The 17441-nt window shown below is 35.7% G+C and overlaps 3 protein-coding genes across 3 annotated transcripts; all 3 read left to right on the top strand.

Annotated features, from left to right (window-relative positions):
- Window positions 1-362: 362 nt before the first annotated feature.
- On the top strand, window positions 363-5215 carry Tsp_02645 (putative proteasome activator complex subunit 4). Its single transcript, XM_003378923.1, has 18 exons — window positions 363-535; window positions 1277-1417; window positions 1474-1590; window positions 1666-2022; window positions 2087-2281; window positions 2510-2639; window positions 2714-2856; window positions 2928-3087; window positions 3271-3335; window positions 3411-3561; window positions 3652-3750; window positions 3824-3893; window positions 3949-4013; window positions 4109-4324; window positions 4396-4541; window positions 4602-4756; window positions 4818-4975; window positions 5120-5215. The coding sequence occupies exons 1-18, from the start codon at window positions 363-365 to the stop codon at window positions 5213-5215; spliced, it is 2637 nt and encodes an 878-aa protein (XP_003378971.1).
- A 4-nt stretch (window positions 5216-5219) lies between these two features.
- Tsp_02646 (conserved hypothetical protein) lies at window positions 5220-5980 on the top strand. The gene is made up of 5 exons (XM_003378924.1): window positions 5220-5294; window positions 5374-5469; window positions 5555-5698; window positions 5797-5927; window positions 5956-5980. The coding sequence occupies exons 1-5, from the start codon at window positions 5220-5222 to the stop codon at window positions 5978-5980; spliced, it is 471 nt and encodes a 156-aa protein (XP_003378972.1).
- A 122-nt stretch (window positions 5981-6102) lies between these two features.
- Window positions 6103-12524, top strand: Tsp_02647 (asteroid protein). The gene is made up of 9 exons (XM_003378925.1): window positions 6103-6209; window positions 6278-6331; window positions 6398-6527; window positions 6610-6854; window positions 6954-7146; window positions 7230-7579; window positions 7668-7799; window positions 7865-8010; window positions 10657-12524. Exons 1-9 carry the CDS (start codon window positions 6103-6105, stop codon window positions 12522-12524), a joined length of 3225 nt encoding a protein of 1074 aa, XP_003378973.1.
- Window positions 12525-17441: the final 4917 nt, after the last annotated feature.

Raw genomic sequence — 17441 nt, forward strand, 5'->3', positions numbered from 1 at the left:
TTTTTCAAAAAGGACATACTTTTTTTTATTCAATTTACTCCAAACGTGTTCTGTTTTTATATTTTTTTCTATTCATTTTTCAGGATATACAATTTCAGTACGAGAAAATAATGGAAAAAAAGTAATATATCATGATTTAGTCATTTTTAGATTGAAAATTTTCTAATCAAATATTGGAAAAGTTTCTAATCAACGAAAAATGCAATGACAATATTGAAAATTTTATTTTGAAACAATGGGAAAAAAGGTGTAACTTGACTTTCTTTACTGTATTTTATCACTGTAGGTATTCACGATTCGTCCATACGTAGAATTTTCTATTGTGCGCCATGTCGAAAGTAAACAAAGTTGATGTTGTAAAAATGAACAGACAACCACTTCACGAGCGGTTCATTTTGAAATATTTACCCTATTATGACAAGCTGAAAGAGGAAGTCACTGAGCATATTGTGAAAATAAAATCTGGCCTCGCTTCTTCCTTGTTGCTGCGAGAATGTCGTCCAGGTTTGCAGTTTTGGATTTCACAAATCGAAAGGTAACTAATCACAGAGTTTGACATTATTTTTCTGAGGGAGGGTCAATGAGTTCTCCTCTGACACAACAAGTTTCAAAAATATTTTTCGAATTATTAACGCGCAAAAACAAGAAAACAACATTTTCCTTCTTCTTCTTCTTTTTCATTTGATCATTATTTGACCCTAATTGACCCATTTGATGCAGAATATGGATATTTGTAAATTAAATAATTATAAGCTGAAGAGATTTACAAGTAAGAAAAGGTAGTGGTTTACTGTTACAGTTTTTTTATTTATTGCTTTTGAAACCTTCTCTGTCGCTTAATTCTTAGTTCTTAGTCAATCTTAGTTCAGTATTGCATCGTTTTCAACTTTCCACTGCCGATTTGAATGTATACTCAACTTTCTGATCTAACTTAATTTTACAACTGCAGTCGTGTATTTTGTGTTGGTTAATTAGGGTGAGTATTTCATATCTTCACATCTGAAAGAGTATTTTATTCGGCTTGAATTAAATTTGCAAAGCATTTAGACGGGTAAATCATTTTGCGCGCAAATGCTTGCTGCTATCACTTTTTGAGAGGAAACAAACGTGGTTATACTGTAGTTAATGATTAAAAAGTACTTTTTTGCTTGACGAAGAAGTAACAAATATTAATGTAACTTCATTCCTTTTATATAGGGAAATGTGGTTATGTTGAAGTAAATTTTTAAAAAAATTGACAAATGTTACGGTACTTTTTTATCGTTTTTGTTTTCAGTATGATAAATGTTTATGGATATTGCTTCACCAAAGAAGATCACATCATGTTTGTGAAGATTATTTATGAACTGCTAGCATCGCCGGACATCGACTATCCCACGGCAGAATATCTGTGTACTGCACTTGTAGCATTGTTGAAGTAAGTGGTTTTATTTTCTCAATTTTATTGTATCAAGAAGCTTTTCATAATTGCAGGAAATGGTATTATATTTCACCTAAGGATCTGCAGCTGAATTGGAAAGTTTTGTTTGCGCTGTATGAGAGAGTAATAGCTTTAGATCTTGATGACGGATTTCAAGAAGTTGTTCCGAAGTAAGTCAAAATTTATTCATTGACTTGTCGTTTTCATTGGCAAGTTTTGACAAAACAAACAATGTATATTTTTAGAGGTTTGCCAGCTGTGTTGGCAAATGTGGTAAAACTTTGTTCGATGTATTTTTCAAAAGAAGCTACGCAAGAAATACTGAATCGATTGCGACCGTCTATAGGCTTTCTAACAGGGCAAATTAAGATGAATATATTTATAACGCTGTGCAATTTCTTGCCTGCCGCAATGCCTGCAAACGAAAGAGAATGTGGTTATGAGCTGTGGTTTGATGAATTGATGTACTGGTGGCAGAATATGCCCAATTCGGGTATGTGGGAGTATTATTTTGTGGAATTACTTCAACGGCTGGCCAAGAACAATGTGGGCTGCATTGATTGGAATCCGCATTTGAATTTTATTTTTAATAAAATTCTTCGGTTAGTTTTCCTTTGACTATTTTCATAATATTTTCCAAAGAATGAATTGTCAACTGTTTTGCAGGCAGTTTCGGCTTTCCGTGAAAGACACTCGTGATTCTTCCAACTTCAATCTCGGAGGTACTGTTAAAAGTTATGATCTGAAAATTATGGGAAGTTTAGTGTGCTACATGGCAACACCCAAAAATGATGTATTGAAATATTTGGAAAGACTGTTCAAAGCTGTTCAATCCTACTGTCACCCATCTAATAGTGGAAAGTAAGTTATCAGTTTTTTCTAAATCGTCGTCGTGTAAGATTTGTTAACAAAAATATTCTAAAACAATATTGAAAAACAGTAAACAATTAAATGTATTAAATGTGCTGTAATACATTTTATTTTTAAAAAGTATCGCAAAAAATTTAGAGATCATTTCTTTTTTTTATAATGAACTGAATTGGAATGTGGAAAAAATTCGCTTATCTAACGCGTGTGGTGAATTTTTAGATGGCAGAATGCGATATTCAGTTTCATCGAAGCGCTTTGCTTGAACATTTGCGAAAGATTGAACAGAGAACGTAGCCCACGGAAAGGTTGGCTTGCTACCATTCCTGATGACTGCCAGCTTGACGATCAAGTTAGCATTTTAATTTTATTTTAAAATTATTATATGCATATTTATATTTTGAAAATTCACTAAATGTTCTGCAGTATGTATCGAAATTGGTGAGTTCAATTCTTCCTTGCGTTCAAGCGGGAATGTTCGGCAAAGGATCGTCGGCCATTGTTGCTTCATGCTTCCACTATTTATCGCGGATGGATCCGGCAGCAGTTGTTCCCATAGTGTTGGATAGGTTTGTTCGTTTTCTATTGTTTCAGTTGTTTGGTGCATCATTTGCTGAATCTGTGGTCGTATAATTTGCAGTTGCGAGTCGTCATTGCTTTCCATTACCGAGCCGCATCGAATGCAGCAGTCGTTGGCAAGCATGATATCGGTTGGTTTGCCTTTGTTGCGTTTGGCCAGGCATGATGCTAATGGTCTCAGGCTGATACCGTTTCTGAAGTCTTTGCAGTCAACAATCGATGTGTTTGATTTTTCAAAAATATCCACCATCTTGGAAACATTGTCATATTTTTTCCAACTCTTGCCATTGGTCGACAACTGCGACACTCCACTTTTTGTCGATAATTTGAATGACGTGAGAGAAGGGAGAATTGTATTTTTGAAGCGTTGAAGAAAAAAAATGTGAAATTTTGATAATTTTCAGATTGAAAAAGAGCTATGCGCCGGTACTGCTTTGTTTGAGGATATTGTTGATGGTTTTGTTGATTGGTATGTATTTTCAATAGAATTTTATTCTTATTTATTATTCCAGTGAAATTATTGTTATTTTAAAAATTGTTTCAGGTTGCTTTATGCACTGACAAGCTACGGAAACAACGTGAGCAATGGCAATAGTAATGCGCCTGACGATTGTCCTGAGGCGAACGTTTACAAAGAAGCTGTTTCGGCGGTAGGCCGTTTTTTATTAGCCAACAGCAGCGACACGGTAGTCAAGGTTTGTTGAAAACTGTTATTAATTGTTGAAATATGATGATCAAGCAAGTAAAATAATTTCCCAATATATATTTTTTTTCTGTACGAATAGAATGCGATGGAAAATATTTTACGCTTTGCCGAAGAAAACGAATTCGAATCCGGTATGGCAATGGTATACATTGCTGAACTGTGTTGTTATGCTTGCGAAGTAAGCGTGTAATTTTTTTTTTAAAATGCTATTCGCTTTGTTCTCGCTTAAGAGATTATGTTGCATTTTGTAGGCGAATTTTGATTACTGTTTCAAGCGCATTTGGAATTTGTACTTTGGTAGATTGAAATCGATGATCACTGGTAAATTTTGTAGTTTTATTTTATTTTGTTTTCAATTCTGTTTTTTGTCTTGTAGAAGAAACGAAAAACGAAGAAGAAGTTCACTTTTTAATAATTAACAATATAATGGCTCTAGATCAGGTAAGTGTATGGCTTGAAGCGTGTAAAATTGTGAAAAGCTCTTCTAGCTTGCTTGTGCAATTGTTTGTTTATTGTTAAATTAAAATTTGTTTCAGTTTTTACGATTTCAAGGCAAATCTATTGTTGAATTTGTTGACGACATGCTTGAATTGTTTGATTTGCTGTTGCCGTTGCAAGCGCCCACTGCTGTTAATTGTTATTCCGTTATCGTGGAAACTGTACTGATGCAGCTGACCGAAGTGAAATTGGACGATGCGGAGAGGAACAAAGAGGCGTTGAATCAATCTGTCGATCGTTTCATAGCTATACGGGTGATATTATTATTATTATTATTATTTTGAAATTAATAATAATAATAATAATTTTTTTCTGATTATTTCAGAAATGGGGTGAACAATTTGATAGTAAAAATTTCAAAATGACGTGGAAATTTCCTGGTCAAGCTGAAGTGGATGCGGTGAGTCGGATTTTCGAGAAGATTCTTTATCCGCAGTTACGTTTATTGGAACAGCCGGAAAAGTTGACAAAGTAAAATGACGCTTTCTGATCTCTTTATTGATTGAAGAAAGTGGAAATCAAACAATTCAGAAATCAAATTGTCAAATGCTTGAATTTGACGAGGCATTGTATCAGCGGTGCGTCGGTTGTTTTGCCTTTCATGGAGGGAAAGTTGATTCATGTGACCAGTTCCAAAGTTCCGAGGGATGTTATCGCGAACCATTCTATATACGACTGCTATCCTAGTATGATTATCGGCGGACGTTGAAAAGTGTACTGTTTGTGCTTTTTTCTTTGCTTTTTAAGCGCTCGACTGTGACGGCAAGAACATTCGCAACATGGTCAAAGATACAGTGAACAATCTGCTCGACTACATGTTGGCCAATCGAGAACACGAGACTGCCGTGCTTGAAGAAATCTGCTGGATTTATCAAGATCTTCTGATGTCGCGTGGATGCAGTATGGTGCGTTTTTCCGATTTTTCTTTTCTTAGACACAATTTAGATAGAAATTTATTCGAAAAGCCAACCAAACACTCTCACGTTTGAATGGTTTTATTCAAAATAGTGGAAAATCAAATTTTGCAATTGATAATTTTACATTTTCAGAGGCAAACTTTTGCTACTGATGATGATGATGATGTTGTTGGTGGTGATTTAGGAGAACTGTTCCGTGTTGGAAGAAGAATTGACGAGTTTGAGTAAAAAGATGAGCGATGAAGTAAAAGGCAGGAATGGAATGACAAAAATTTTGTTTGCTTTCAAAGTTAAACTATTTCACCAGGTATATATCTTTATGATTATTATTACTATTATTGTACTTTTGCATCAGTTGTTGTTGTTGTTGTAATGTTATTTTGAAGAAACGCTTGGTATGTGACTGCGAGATGGTGCACAACGAAAGTCATACGGAAGTGTTTTCCAAATTGTTCAAACTGCTCACCAGCCCTTATGACGAAGTAAGATGGATTATTTGTGGTGATCATTATTATTATTATCATTATTACGTATATATTTAATACTTTGTACATTTTGCCAATTTAGATCCGTGAATATGCCCGTGGGGTGTTCAATAATTGTTTTGAAACGTTTCCATTTTCTTCGAAATTTGTTTTCGACATGTTGCTCGACACTATTGCCGAATATAATAGCGATAGTAACGACGTTGCGTCAAGAGCGCGATTTAAAGTGATCATAATTTTGTTTTATTAACTTTTGCTGAATTTTATGCAGCACATTGTTCTCATTTATTTATTTATTTATTTGATTTTGCTTTTCTCTCTCAGGGTGCAATGCGATTGCTGCACGACTGTAACGAGATTATCAGTTTCTATGATTCGATTTGGCAAGCAACGTACAAACTTTGGATGTCAATGGCTCGTTGCCCATTTCCCAGGGAACCGCTTGAAATTGCTATGTTTATAAAAATGGGAAAGCAGATACAGAGTTGTTTTCAAGTTTATTCCATAAAATTTACCGTGAGAATTCTACATCTTTTTCTCTTCCTCCGCCCGTGTGTTGTTTCATCTATGAGTTGATAATTTTCGAATGTGCTTTGTTTTGAACGATAGATGCCTGAAGAGGTTGTCAAAATGGGGCATTTACTTTGTGAAGATTTTCACATGCCTTGTTACATTACGGAGGCAGACATTGAAGAAGCTGTGGTTCAAGAACGTCAAAGGAATGAAAATAATGAACAGTAACTGCTGATGATTTTATCATTTAAAAAAAGAAAATTTTCCCCCTCAACATGATAATTTGTTTCAGAACATACAAGCAGTTGATTTGTAAGCTTGTCGATATTGTGGAGGAGCAAAAATTGTAATTGTTTTACTTTTTTTGCATCATTTTTGTTGTTTGAAATATTTTTTTCTCAAATTGAAACAGGCCTTGGCCACAGGAATGCATTGTACTCAAGTTTCTTATTTTGCAATTGCACAAGGAAGTCGAGTATCCGTATCGTGCTGTCCAACTGTTCGTTAAGCAGCTTCACTCGGATCATATCCAAATTCGTCGAGTGAGTGCACGATTGGAACTTCGATCACAATTATTCGATTGTTCATTCCCATTTCAAATTTCTTATCCTCCATTATTTGCAGATGGCGATAAAATTTTTCTCCAGATATATGGTCTTGCAAAAGCCCAAAATGAGAAAAGTCCCTTTGAAAATTCCAAACGAATCGCCACTTTATGCGGATCAAGTGAAATGGCCTCATCGATGGGGAATTCGCGCCGACAACGCGTTTTGCATTTACGACAAAAATAAACTGCCCAAAACTGCTCAAGAATGGAACGAGGCGACATTTGCGGAAAAACTCCACTGCGGATTCTACTGTTGGTCCAGGTAATATATGATGATAATTATATGAATTGTAAAGATTAGTTTTTTTTGTATTTTATTATTTGCCTTTTTTAAAAAAAAATTTTGTTTCGTTCTTTTCAGGGAGTGCACAGCAGACGCACCGTTGTCTGCGCAGCCCGCGGTCGACCGGCCCTTGTGTGAAATGAAGGACAGCGAAGTTGGCCTTTACACGGCTTTCACGGACGCTGAATTTGTGGAAAAATTTTCCATGTCGCTCACTTTGGACAGCAAAGATACGAAGCCTGTCGATATGTGCAATTGCAGATTTTTTCGCGTAATCCGAATAATAATAACTATTATTACACCTATACCGTGATGATGGATAAAATAATGATGAATTTGTTCACTTTGTTTCAGGGTCTTTTTTTTACGTTCGGTGAATCGATTTTGACGACGTTGAAGCCAATATTGGAAAAGTTGGTCGAATCTGAACGACCCGAAAAGCAACGTCTGGCCGCGGAAATTTCCAGCGGTTTGTTGTACGGTATGCGTCTGTGGCCGTACGAGATGCAACAGCGCTGCTTGCAGTGGTTTTCCCCTATGCTCGAAGGGATTTTCGACAGTTTCGCGCCGGAAACCATGAACAATTGGCTGATTTCCATCAGCGAAGGTTTGGTCTTTTACACTGTCGAACAGATGAGTTGGTTCGTTGAAATTGTCGTCAGGGTGATCAAGCGAGCCATCGGCACTGCCTCACAACGTTCTAAGTTAGTCTGCTTTTCACTTCTTCTATCCCACTTTGTCGGCAGTATAATCTCGATTGGTCCTTGTTTTTTTTCGTCATCGCTGTTTCAGTTATCTCTACGTTCTTGGTTTACTGCTGTTCACACGGAATTGGCAAATGATGAACGTCTGGAACGAATTGTTGCCAGTTGTTGAATCCAAAATGGCAGATCCGTCTCCGACGGTGCAAGAAGCTTACGCGAGGTAGGCAGTATTGATTGATTCATTAAACTTGTTCCATTTGGCCCTGATCTTTTCATTTTATTCAGACTGTTGAGAATGATGTTTCACTCTGACTTGGCGGATATTACCAACGAGTTGGAGGACATTGTGATACCAAGTGCAGATTTGTTCGTCGGGCGATGTTTGGCAAGCTTGGAGAATTTGACTTTGGAAACAGAAATGTCTGCACCGGGTAATTTTTTAAACGCAAATAAATTATTTTTTTTTTGTTTTTTAAATTTACTTTTCTACTTTGGGTGAGAAATTTTCAGATGAATTGGCAGAGGAAAATTTGCCAGAGGCTGAATTGGAGAGAAGAGAGAAACGCAATGAATCGATTTGGAAATTGCAGACGCTGCTCAGTTTTGCTTTTCCACTCGGTTGTCATTTGGAAAACATGCCAGTTCGGAAGTGCATTTTGAAATTGCTGCCTTTGTTGTGCTATTTCGAAAACGAGAGGTCCGGAGTGCGTTTGAAAGAACTCTGCCAGATAAAATTGAAATTCTGTTTATCCAAAATCATGATGACCGAAAATGAAGCAGCCTGCTTTTTGGAACAGTGTGAAATTGTGAGCTTACTTGTTTGCTTGTTTGTTTGTTTGTTTGTTTGTTTGTTTGTTACAATGAATGTTGTTATCAACATCATTTTTATAGGTGACCAAACGCAAATGGTGGAAAGCGCGTGTTTCTATGCTGCAAGTTTTGCAGTTTTGCGCATTTTCAAATTTGTTCTCTTTCAACACTGATACCAACCGCGATCGTTTGGTTGAAATTATTTTTTCTCTGCTGCGGGACGATCAGCTGGAGGTGAGAAAGGCGGCATCGAATTCGCTTTCTTCATTGCTTCACTGCAGTTTTATTCAACCCACTGGAGAATTGACGGTAAGTGGGCATCATCAAAAAATAGACGAAATAATTCAGAAACGACGATATTCACTAGTATTTGTGTTTTGTTGTCTGATCGATCAACCCCGATCGAACCATTTATAAATGATGTAGCTTATTGAAATTATAATTTAAGCATAACGTATAAAGTCAAAAAAAAAATTTTTTTTGTATGGCTTCAGGCATGTTTCACAGATTGGTGTCAGTCTGCAGAAGTTGAAGTTCGTCATGCTGGAATATTGGGACTTTCGGCAATTGTTTCTTCACATCCGTATGCGGTTCCAAATTATTTGCCGGATATTTTGATGCAACTGTGCCGCTATGTCAATGATTCGGCTCACATCGTTCGAACTAGCGTTAAAGAGACGCTGTCAGAGTTCAAACGAACTCACGTCGACAGTTGGCGTGAACATCAGCTTCAATTCACCGACGAACAGCTTTCCGTTTTGACTGGACTGTTTTTATCACCAAGTTATTACGTTTGATATTTTACTACATGCAAATTAATCTTGCGTCAGTGAGCAAAATTTTCCTCGTCTCATCGTCATTATAATCTGCAACTTTTCTTTCACAATATTTGCACGGAAATATGTATTCTTAATTTATAAGGCGACAGTGCACTCCCACGAAAATATAACATATATACTTCTTTCTACCAATTTTGTTTATCATTCTCTCTTTGTAGCGTATCACTTATAATTGTCGATTATGTTCGCACACTTGCAGGATTGATGTGTATACAACATTTAATAATGTACAAATTTTAAATGGAAATGACTTTTTTTACATATTTTTCCTGAAAATTTGCATCAGCAGCTATTGAAATGAAGAAGTAGCCGGAGGATTATGCTACGCGACTTTGTAATACTAATTTTGTATGAAATATGAGCTGTTGTTACGTGCTTTTCACCTCCAATACAGTATGAAATGGTACAGCATCGGAGTCGTGTAAAACATGCTTGGTGCATTTTTACTTGTTCGTTGTTATTACTTTATCACTTTTTACGAGATCAACGTTACATGTTGACAGTTTTTCCAGTTAATCTAAACTATTGTATACTGAATTTTACAGCGAATGATAAGTACATTCTTTGCAAGTATGAATAAAGCAATAGACAAGCATGTGTATTTATGATTAGCCGAGCCGTTTGGAATTTGTGGGAACGTTGCTGATTAACTGATGGTCAATCGGAAATGGAAAAGCGTTGCTTGGACAAGCGAACAGACGGTGAGTGTTGTTCTTTGAATTGCATTCAGTTGAGTGAAGGAATTTCTTAATTATCAAAAGTGTAGCTTATTGAAAATGATGATTTTTACTTCTGTGGCCAGTTTCGTCAAACAATTGAAAAATTCAGATGCAGGTAAACTTTAAAAGTCTATTTTAAAATTTTGCAGTTTCCCACAAGCGATGATAGTATTTCTTTGCTTGCGTTCAGTGAGTTCCATTTTTTATTGCCAATTTAGGTTAGATATGGTTCATTATGCAAATTATCATCAATAATAGCCGTCTTGTTTGTTGACTTTGCTGATTTAAGAATGTGTAATTGCATTTTGCTCACTTTATTCTCATATGGTAATCTTGTTTGGCCAAGTTAATTGACGCGATTTAAACACAACGACAATGAACATGAGTAGCAGAGACAGACAGTTCGAGCGTTCGAGTTCGAGATATGAGTCTTTTCGAATGTATTTTTGATTTAATTTTGGCTTATATGTATATCTGGAGATCTGATATCGCACGTCGAGTTTGTAGGTCTTTTAGAATCTGCATTTCAATCAAGAAAAAATTTTTTAAACATATGTACCTGAATTTTCTTCAACAAATCTACAGTATACCAACACTGACTAAAATTTCTCGTCTGAAATGGGAGTAACTGGCTTGACATCATTTTTTCAAGACGAGAGAGGATGTTTTTTTACGCCGTATGTTCTGAAATCAACTCGTATTGTTGTAGATGGGTTGGCATTTGCACATCAAATATTTTTGCATTTTGGCATTGACAGCGCTTGCGGTGGCGATTATGTTGCTTTCGAAAAGTCATGCCGTATTTGTTTGGGTGTTCTGAAACAGTCGGATATTTCTCCTGTATTTTTCATGGACGGAAAGATTGACGAAGTTCGATACAAAAGGCGCACTACTATTTTACGCCAGCAATCTCGAATGAATCTGGCAAGGCAAATGTCCGAGCAGCCGTCCTCGAAATTGCTACTTCCTCCACTGGCATGCGATTTGCTGCATCGAATTCTGACAGAACACAATATTACAGTTTATTACTGCGCCGGCGAAGCTGACGCGTTCATTGCAGCTTATGCGAATCACCACAACTATCCAGTTCTATCTTCAGATAGTGATTTTTTCATTTTTCCTCTCCGCGCCGGCTATATACCACTTCCATCAGTCGAATGGGAATCTTGCAACGGTGTGTTGAAATGTTCTTTGTATCAATTTGCTCACTGCGAAGCCCATTTTCCGAATCTGAAACCCGAAGTGATGCCTCTGTTTGCCGTTCTTTCTGGGAATGACTTCGTCCGAGGTGATCTGTTCCGTTCGTTTTACAATCAAATTTCCAAGCCGGTGGTGATGAATGGAAAAGAGGTTTGCAAAACCCGCCAACATCGCAACATGAACGGTCTTTTGAATTGGCTTCGAGGTAAAAGTTTTGCCCAAGCAGTTGAAGGTGTGCTGAGCTATGTGAAGAAATCGTCCGTGCGTTCGCTGCGCGAGATTATTCTGTCCGGCGCCAACTTTTACCAGAACACCAGACTTATGGGCAACTGTGAAGATCCAACACGCTTGACAAGACGGCAGCTGAAGAACTTGCCCGATTGGCTAGTGGAGCTATACTGCGCCGGCCGGATGCCATGTCCGATTGTAATTGCCATTCGTTGCAATCAGACATTAATACTACCAACGTTTGTCGAAGACTTTACCAAGCCGACCATTTATGACAGTTCGACCAGGTTAAGGGAAGCGTTGTATGGAATAATTTTGAAAGATACAGGAAAACTTCAAGTTAAAGAGTACGTGAGATTGAACCAAGCGTTCCGCTTTCGTGTGATTTCTGTATCTTCGGAATGGTGCAGTCTTTCTGATATCGGCAATATGACTAGTTCAGAGCTGAGAGCTCAGTTTCTTCGTATTGTCGACTGCGATGAAGCGGAAATAATCAGCTTGTCCGAAAATTTGCAACTGTATTTTCTATCTCTTCGTTATTGGTCACTGTCTGCGGCTGAGTTTGCCAGCAAGAACATTCTGATTGCATTCATCGCAGTTGCTTATTGCTTATTTTCTGTATCCGCCCCCGGACAAGGTTTCCCGAAACCATTCCGCCTGCTGAACGCAATTCCCGTGTTGGATACTCGAATGAAAAGCAAACTTTTCCTACAGATTACGCACAGTGTGAACATCTGGCAAGCCAGTTTGACAGCGATGACGTGGCTCAATTATGTGTTGAGAGAACCGTTCAAATGGCCAAAAATTAGTACTCTTTTCTCTGGAAGAATGCTAATCAATTTGGCTTGTGAACTTTCGCGCGATGTGAAACCGATGAATTTGCTTGAGAAAAAATATTTCGCCAGTGCCGCAAACAGTTTTGCATCTTTCCTGGAATTTTGTAAACCATTCCAAAATATTATTGACCAAGCCCCGCTCAGCGCTACTGCAAAGCCCAAGAAACGACGTCGGCCAAAGCAGAAGAGTTCAACAAAAAGTGCCGAAAAAAGCCCTGTAACTGGTCAATCCACATCATCATCAGAATGGGCTGATGTCGACGAAGAAAACAGATTTTCAAAATTGCTCAATAATAATTTGAAAATTTCCTGAACACATTTTATTGCTAAATTTTTTCACTGAAACAAAAAATCCCATCTTGAATTCGTTCAATTTTCTCCGCATATAGGGAAATTTTCAATCATCACTCCAACGTGTTGTTTGTTCTTCCTTCTGCTACTTCTTCTGTTCAATAAACTGCTTCTCTGCTCGTGCTGTGCGGATTAATTTTCCTCTTGGTATACCCAGAATTCTGCTGAATCGACTTTTGGCATTTCTGTTTCATATTATCATTCATGCCGAATTTGATCTTAGAACAAGGAAACAATTTCACGATCACAACAACAATTCAATCATTCAAAAGTTAGAACCGCAACATAAATACAATATCAATTTTCGCAAAGAACGCAACGAGGATAAAATTTTAAAAATAACATACTTTAAACATCTCTTCTTCCAGTAGAGTATGTGTAACTTGATTAACTCTTCGAAGAAATTCAACGTCACCTTCGTTCTTGTTCTGGATAAAGCGTTGCTTTGGAACTAACAAAAACATAGTTCTCATGTAATTTATCTTCAAAAACAATTGCAATCCAACATACATTTCTTATTCTTTTTGTATAACTTGCAGTGATTCAGTGTCATCAACTCGCGGCAAAGACGGGGAACTTCTTGTTCAGAGAAATCAACTACTTTTCTTTCAGGAGCTTCTCTTAAGAAAAAAAAATTGGTGTACTTTATCATTAACCGAATTACACACACACACACACACACATATATATTAATATATACTAAAGCGTACTTGTTTCTATGGCTTTTTTTGTTAAATTTTCTCTTTCTTTTGTAATATTTACCCATTTTAAAAGATCCGAATCCTTCAAGCGTAAAGATTATCACGTTTCGAACAACTGATTGTTTGCACAAATATTATCAGCCACTAACTACAACAGTATGCCATATTGATGTTTATTAATCCAGAGGAGACATTTGAATGCAGTAAATTTTACTAAATCTTACTTACTAGGAAAAACTTTTCCAAATGACAATATTTGCGCTTAACGACAAAAATTCCGAAAAACATTTTTCTTACCATATTATGATTTGCACGTACAAACTGTACTGCAATTGATTATTCATCTTAAAATAATTATTGTTACAATTGATAACGATAAAGTTGATCTTTTCAAGTTTCAAATATAGTGTGAATAAAATTTAAGATTTTATAAATTACAGTTTATAATGGTTTGTTTTACAAAGCAATCTGACAAAAGCTAACGGTTAACAGAATTAGCGGACGTAATGCCCAATTTGATTGGTCAATTTGGATTTCTGGCTCCGCCTTCAAATTTGCAAAATGTTATATTGCTCTCTAGCTTTTATCTAGCGTTCTGTTCAGTTGTTTTCTCTCTTGCGCTGTTGATGCTGATCTCTGCGTGTCTTGTTTTACACAGTGTTACCGGTTTCTTTTCGAAATACAATATTCTGCAATTGTAATTGTTAAATAAGATTAAACAATTAATTGCACAATATCGTATGAAAAAATAGTTGTCACATGTGAAAGTATGTTTTATCGTGTTTTACAAAGATGTGAGTAGAAATGCATTATTGAGTGAATGATGGTATTGTATCCGAAATTGCAGTGCAGCGTTTCGATAACAGTTTTAAGCAGAGAAAGAGTCAATTGTATTTTGTTTGGTAAGTATTGAATTGTTGCTTTGTTTGTTGTAAATAATAGGTGAAGAATAGAAAACAAAATTAAATGTCGAAATTTTGTGAGCTATAGACTTTGCTGTTTTCGCGTTTTCGTGAAAAAATTTTTTTCGAAATTTTGAATTCTTTTCTTAGTTACATATCGATAAATTGGAGAATTCTGCAAAGTCTGATTGAACACATTTCGATACTTCTGAAATAAACTGCTTTAAATTTGGCAGTTTGTTTATCTTGATTGATAGAATATTTACGCAACCGTAACTTTGTTTATATATACCCAATTTGCGTGAAATTTATTAAATGATGCATTTTGCACTTTGCTTTAAAAATGATTAGCCTGTTTCAATATTTTTTACGTATTGTTCATTCCATTATACTTGAAGTAATAAAGCTTACTTTTTTTGACAACTATATTAATCATTTTTCAAATACAAATGTATAATGCTATTTATGTTTTCAGAAAAATTCAAGAGGTATTTATGATGTAATCAGAACATGAAAGTGAAGCGATTTAGCGATTTTTCTGTATGTCGCATTTCGTTTTGTTAAAGGGGATATTTCACCTTTCATTTACTTTCTGCATTTCTTCATCACAAGCATGTATAGAATTTGAAATTTCCTTGTATTCTTTCTTGTTGATGATTTTGAAAAATCGTAATTGTTTTTGTAATTGTGTTGTTTGTATCAATCGTTTATTTGTCACTTCTTCTAATTATATTTATTATTATGGTATTTTTTAGTAATTGTGGCTCCTACTAATGGATTGAAGCTGAACATTATTTCTATGCTAACTTTTCTTAAAATATGAATTTTATTCAAAACATGTATTTAACTGATATTATATTTTGTAAGTTGATTTTTGATGAAAACTGCTCATTATACTTTGAATATTGATTGTAAGGAAAACATGCAATACAATGTACTGCATGACAATACACTTTCACCCAGCTAAATTCTGTTAATTTAGAAGTTTTTACAGATTATGTTAGAAATATTTAGTCTTTCAGCTTTTCATAATATTTCAGTGAAAGAAATTTGCATCGTAAGGAAATTTTACGTTATATTATGTATTTAAATAAAAAGCAAATGACGTTCGTCATTTAATAAAATTGTTCACCATATGCACGCTGCTACGCTGTCAGTGATATAAAATTAGCCTGTTCTTACCAGAGGCAAAGTAGTTTTCTATTTGCATAATTCATTTAATATCAAACACCACTTCAGAGCACTTCTATAATGTTCAGTTATTTAGTGCTGGGCGACGGCTAGAGGGACGTGTTCAACTATAATTCCACACTTCATTACCATCTCTGAATCATGCCTGATAGTATGTTGCCTTTAATTTTCTATGAATGCTATTTGGTTGACTTTTAATTATAGTGAGAGAACATTAATCGGCATCTGTATTAGTAGTATTATTATTATTCCCTTTCAGATGCTTTACCCAAACGTGTACGTATATTTGTTTTTATGTTGAGATGACCACAATAATATTATTCACTTTCAGCATTGTCATGATTTGGAAACAAATGCAACAAAAGAGTGGCATGTAAGAAATATAATTCCACTTTTGAAAGTCTTGTATTTTTAAAAGGTAAGTGATGCTTGAGAATGTATGCTGATGCTTTTGTGATATACGTTATTCTCATAACTTGACAAACACAATAAATGTGAACTTATAAGGGTTTCTGCTAGCACTATTCACCTATAAATATTATTAGTAGTACATTACTTTTGATTTTTAAAGGTGCTTCAAACAAACAAAAGAAGCATAGTATACTTTTGCGTTCACCATTTTCACTTTCACAATTAACATACTATGAAATTGAATACTTCACACACGGGAGATCATAGTGAAGTAGAACTTGCAATCATTATACTATGGTGAGTACCACGCTAAATTTGCATGTTTTCAGAAATCAAAGATATGCATCACTAGATCGCATCGTAAATGAATGCGCATTAGTGCACGATGTAAAGTGTAAGGGGGCAAAATCTATAAATTTTTAATAATTTGCTTCTGTATTTTCTCCATGCATATAAGATAACAATATTGCCGGTTCCACACTGACTAAAGTGACAACCATGATGCACAGTTTTCAGTACTTCAATCCAGCATGTGCATTAAATGAAATTACCAATTCATTATGCTTGCGTTTTAAGTAAATGTTATTTTTTGCCATTCTTCTGTTTTTTGCATTCATTTTTCTTTTCAAAGTGGTTGATCAAAGTCTGATTGAAATGTTCACTAAACAATCAGTTCCTTTAAATTAATGAATGAATTTTGCTGAATATTGCGACATATTATTATCGTGCCAGTGCAGCCCCATTTACTATTACATTTACATTTACCATTTACAAGAAACTATTTTATACTTCTTTAATTTACGGCATAATATTATTTGTGATAGATAGTGGCTTTGATCTGTAACGTATTCAGGATTTTGTTGTTGTTCAGCAATTATTATAATCTTTGTTGTTAGCTCATTACATTGTTATACGTTTTCAAAGCATACATGTATTTCTAGGTCAGCAGAGTAACTTTATGCAAATGTGATGGTAAACACTGCCGTCGGCATTCTGCTACGTGCACTTTGTGCTATTCAAATACGGTACCAATGTTCCTTATATAAATTTCTGTTTATTGAAGGAACTCCATTATAGTCTAAATGTTCGCTGCTGAAGGGCGGTCTATTTACTTACAGCATTGCGTTATTTGGTCATTTCGATGCTTCACTGCAACAATTACGTTGCGATTGCTAGACTAAAAATATGAAGAAACCATGAACATCAGGTGACAAAATGTATAAGACTCTACGCTTGCTTTATACGTCATCCCTGACAGGTCTGCTGACAGGTATGAATTTTCATATATTTGCTATTTTTTCATACTATGTTTTCTTTCTTTCTCTTGGCACACTGCACTAAACATGCGCGCTTTTTAAGCTTTTCGAGTTGCTTGATTGTAGTCTTTTTGAATGGAAACTAGCGCGTTGTTCTTCAGTAATGATGTTCAACTAATATTCGAGCCTTTATTACGGCCAAGCCAATATAGAATAGTACTAATGGTATATTTTGCTATAATTTTCAATCGTCCTTACAAATCCATATGTAAAGTAGTACTCTGACATAGCAGTTGAACCCCTCCCGCCTTATCTTTCCTTCCCGCTGTAATGTTTATTGCTAAGGTAACATACTTGCCCAATGGAGCCGAAATGTCTGTCACCGGGATACTGCTGTCGCACAATCACACCCCTGAAT

This window comes from Trichinella spiralis (assembly GCF_000181795.1).
Source record: "Trichinella spiralis strain ISS 195 chromosome Unknown Scfld2, whole genome shotgun sequence".
NCBI classification, from domain to species: domain Eukaryota; kingdom Metazoa; phylum Nematoda; class Enoplea; order Trichinellida; family Trichinellidae; genus Trichinella; species Trichinella spiralis.

Coding starts and splice junctions, on each gene's coding strand:
- Tsp_02645 (XM_003378923.1), top strand. CDS start 363: ATGAACAGACAACCACTTCACGAGCGGTTCATTTTGAAATATTTACCC. Junction 536..1,276: donor TGGATTTCACAAATCGAAAG/GTAACTAATCAC, acceptor TTTTGTTTTCAG/TATGATAAATGTTTATGGAT. Junction 2,640..2,713: donor ACTGCCAGCTTGACGATCAA/GTTAGCATTTTA, acceptor AATGTTCTGCAG/TATGTATCGAAATTGGTGAG.
- Tsp_02646 (XM_003378924.1), top strand. CDS start 5,220: ATGAGCGATGAAGTAAAAGGCAGGAATGGAATGACAAAAATTTTGTTT. Junction 5,295..5,373: donor AAGTTAAACTATTTCACCAG/GTATATATCTTT, acceptor GTTATTTTGAAG/AAACGCTTGGTATGTGACTG. Junction 5,699..5,796: donor CGTCAAGAGCGCGATTTAAA/GTGATCATAATT, acceptor TTTCTCTCTCAG/GGTGCAATGCGATTGCTGCA.
- Tsp_02647 (XM_003378925.1), top strand. CDS start 6,103: ATGGGGCATTTACTTTGTGAAGATTTTCACATGCCTTGTTACATTACG. Junction 6,210..6,277: donor AGGAATGAAAATAATGAACA/GTAACTGCTGAT, acceptor AATTTGTTTCAG/AACATACAAGCAGTTGATTT. Junction 7,147..7,229: donor GCAATTGCAGATTTTTTCGC/GTAATCCGAATA, acceptor ACTTTGTTTCAG/GGTCTTTTTTTTACGTTCGG.